This window comes from Psammomys obesus, unplaced genomic scaffold (genome assembly GCF_907164565.1).
Source record: "Psammomys obesus unplaced genomic scaffold, mPsaObe1.curated_primary_1811, whole genome shotgun sequence".
Classification (NCBI taxonomy): Eukaryota; Metazoa; Chordata; class Mammalia; order Rodentia; family Muridae; genus Psammomys; species Psammomys obesus.
Window position 1 is genome coordinate 4851397 of NW_026591643.1, and position 3177 is coordinate 4854573.

At 47.8% G+C, this 3177-nt stretch overlaps 1 protein-coding gene across 4 annotated transcripts in view; it reads left to right on the forward strand.

Moving 5' to 3' along the window:
* Col27a1 (collagen type XXVII alpha 1 chain) overlaps positions 1–2341 on the forward strand; it is a 118570-nt gene extending 116229 nt beyond the window's left edge. For all 4 annotated transcript variants that reach the window (XM_055611670.1, XM_055611669.1, XM_055611671.1 and 1 more), the window contains one exon: positions 527–2341. In XM_055611670.1, the coding sequence (XP_055467645.1) occupies positions 527–673 (147 nt within the window). In that variant the 3' untranslated portion in view covers positions 674–2341. The remainder of the gene's footprint in view (positions 1–526) is intronic.
* Positions 2342–3177: the final 836 nt, after the last annotated feature.

Here is a 3177-nt window from a genome sequence, read left to right on the forward strand (position 1 = left end):
TAGATAGATAGATAGATAGATAGATAGATAGATAGATAGATAGATAGGTGGATGGATAGATGGGTGGATGGATAGGTAGATAGATTGATAGATAGATAGATAGATAGATAGATAGATAGATAGATAGATAGATAGATAGATAGATGTTGAAGAGATGAGCCTGCAGGTAAGAACACTTGCTGCTCTGCTCTCACACACAACCAGAGATCAGTTCTCAGCATCCATGCTGGACAGCTCTCAACCACTTGAACTCCAGCTCCAAGGGCTCCAATAACATCATCTGGTCTTCAAGGGCACCTGCACTCACACACATGAACCTACACTCAGGCACACCACTTATATATATATGTATTGTATGTATATGTAATTAAAAATCAAAACATTTTTAGAAACTGGAAGCAACCAAGCCATATGTATACCCAGATGTGCCACATACAAGTCATTGCTTCTGAACAAAGAGAAAGATGATGGGAAATACATTTGTAAATGGCAAGAATCATGTTCACTGTCCTCTTCCTGCCTACAGGTCCACGATGGCCGCTGGCACCAGACACTGTTCACCTTCCGGACCCAGGACCCCCAGCAGCTGCCTATTGTCAGTGTGGACAACCTCCCACCCATCTCATCAGGGAAGCAGTACCGCCTCGAAGTTGGACCTGCATGCTTCCTCTGACCTCTGACCTCCAGGCTCTGCTAAGCCTTGTAGGGGACGGAAGAGGCGGTGGCAGCTGGTCCCAGAAGACGCAGGCCCTGCCTTAAGACTCTGGTGCAGGTCCCAGCTGTTACCTGCTGCGGGAGTTGAGGAGTAGCAGGTCTGAGGCCGTCCTGGAGAACCACCAATCCCAGCTGAACCCCAAGAACTAACCAAAGAGCCAGTCAGAGCCAGCTGGCCTTGCAGCCCACTCCAGCCCATGACCTGTTGTGCAGCTCCGGAGACAGTCCCCTTCCCACTGCCCAAAGAGCTCCCTGTCATTGATGCCACCTCAGGGGAAGGGGTATTGTCAGCTGGTCCCTGCTTGGGAGCTTTTAATGTGCAATATTAGAAAGGAGACATGAAAAAAGAAAGAGGCGAAAGGAAAGAAATCTATATCTATATCTATATATTATTTAAACAAAGAGAAGTGTGTTGCTATTTTTTTCACCTGGGAGAGGTGAGGAAGAGCAAGAGAAGCTGGGGGTGTGGAGAGGCAGACCCCCAGGCTGGGGTGCTGGCCCCTGGGCTGGGTGCTGGGTGCTACCTCCCACTGTGAAATCGCTGGTGCTCACAATTGTAATGTATGTGATTTTTTTTTTTAAGGAGAAAAAAAAAAAAACCTTATTTAACATTCTGAAGGTGCTACTGTTTTTGTTGCCATGGGCTTTGAAGAAACTTTTTGAGTGGGGCCTTGTCCACTTTCTCTCCTCCAAATGGGGAGTTAAAAATGTTACTAGCGTCACCCATGTAATCTGCTGAGGAGGGAAAAGGAAAAAGAAAGAAAAGAAAAAAGGAAAAAAAAAAGAAAACGACAACAACAAATCCTACCAGAAACCAGAAGTAGAGTGATTTCTGCTAATTCTGGGCTTCGAAACGTTTGTCCTTTGAGAAGGCGCTTGGACACAGTCCTCCTTGCTCCTGGAGTGGTTTGGTTCCCTTGGAAGGCCCACCCCAGGAGAAGACCCCTTGGTTTTGAGGATGATCCTCAGTTAGGGCTGATCTTGAAGGTGGACTAAATAACAGAGCCATGCCTGAAGCCAGTGACATCCCGAGTGCTTTCCTCCAGGAGCCTGTCCTTCTACGTGCCGCCAACCTTCTTGCTTTCTCAACATTGCACAGCTATGTAGAAACAAACCCGCCGTCCTTCCCCTCAGGACCAGTTTGGGTGGGGAAGGAACAATTATGGGTACCTCATTGGTCACAGCAGTGACCTTCCATGCAACCTAAACACGTCGGGACTCCAATTGGATTTTGAAGTTATATTAACTATGGAATTATTTTTTTAGAAGGAAGATTGATGTGAAAGTCTCTATTTCTGTGTTTCTAAAGTTGTGTCGTGTGGGGAATTGGATTCGATTTTCATTATTTAATACCTCACTCCCGCCCACCCTTCCCTGTATGCGGGCCATGTACCCTTTCCTGCCTTCCCAAGCCTAGATGTGCTTTTTTTGTCATTTGGTCCTCATCTGAGCGCTGCTTCCTGTATTCCCCTCTGTGTTGCGCCCCCCCCCCCCGTCCTCTTCTTGTCACTTGATGTGTACTCACTGTTGTCCTTTCATCTCTGTCTAAATGTCAGTGTGTTCAATCCCCCAATGGGTTCTGTTTTTCCTGTTCCCTTCTGGGCTTTAAATAAATATTTAAAACTGAGCAATGGAAAGATGTGTCTGGGGTCTGATGTTTCTTCGCACCGCTCAAAGGCAGCTTCTGCAGTGAGATGGGAAGATGCATGGGGCCTTGTGGCTTGGAGCTTAGAGCATGGGATAACAGGAGTGCTGCCTGCCAAGGTTCCAGAGGAAGAGTGGGGTCGACGTGTAGAAGGAGCCATTCTCTCTCCAAGCCTTATGCCTGGCGCTGTCCTGGCCCCTTTCCACTGCACTCCATATTCAGGGGCTGGGATCCAGGGCTTTGCATGAGCCCTTCATTCATTCATTCTGATGGCAATACTGTTGCATATTCTTGTTCTGGGTCAACTCCCCTCAGAATGCAAGAGGTGGCTGCAGGGGTCAACATAGCAAAGAAAGAAGTGGGCTGTACGGGGTGCACTTCATCGGGGCTCTACTAAAGCAAGGTGGCCCTGGACACAGCAACACCAAGCGAATCGCTGGAGTTTAGACGAGAAGGAAGGGTACATTGCTGTCACTAGGGGCTGGTTGCAAAGCTCCATGTACCATGGCTGAGAAGATGACTCCGTTGGTAAAGTTGTTTCCTGTGCAAGTGTGAGGACCAGAATTCAATTCCCAGACCCACGGGAAAAAAATAAATAAATCAGATGTGGTGGTACACACTTGTAATCCTAGCAAAGGGAAAGTGGAGACAGGAGGATCCCTGGGGCCTGCTAGCCAGCCAGTCTAGCCAAATCAATGAGCTCCAGGTTTAGTGAGAGGCCCTGCCTTCAAATATAAGCCGCACAGTTCCTGAGGAATGATACCTGAAGTTGATTACTGGCCTCTACATGCACACACACACACACACACACACACACA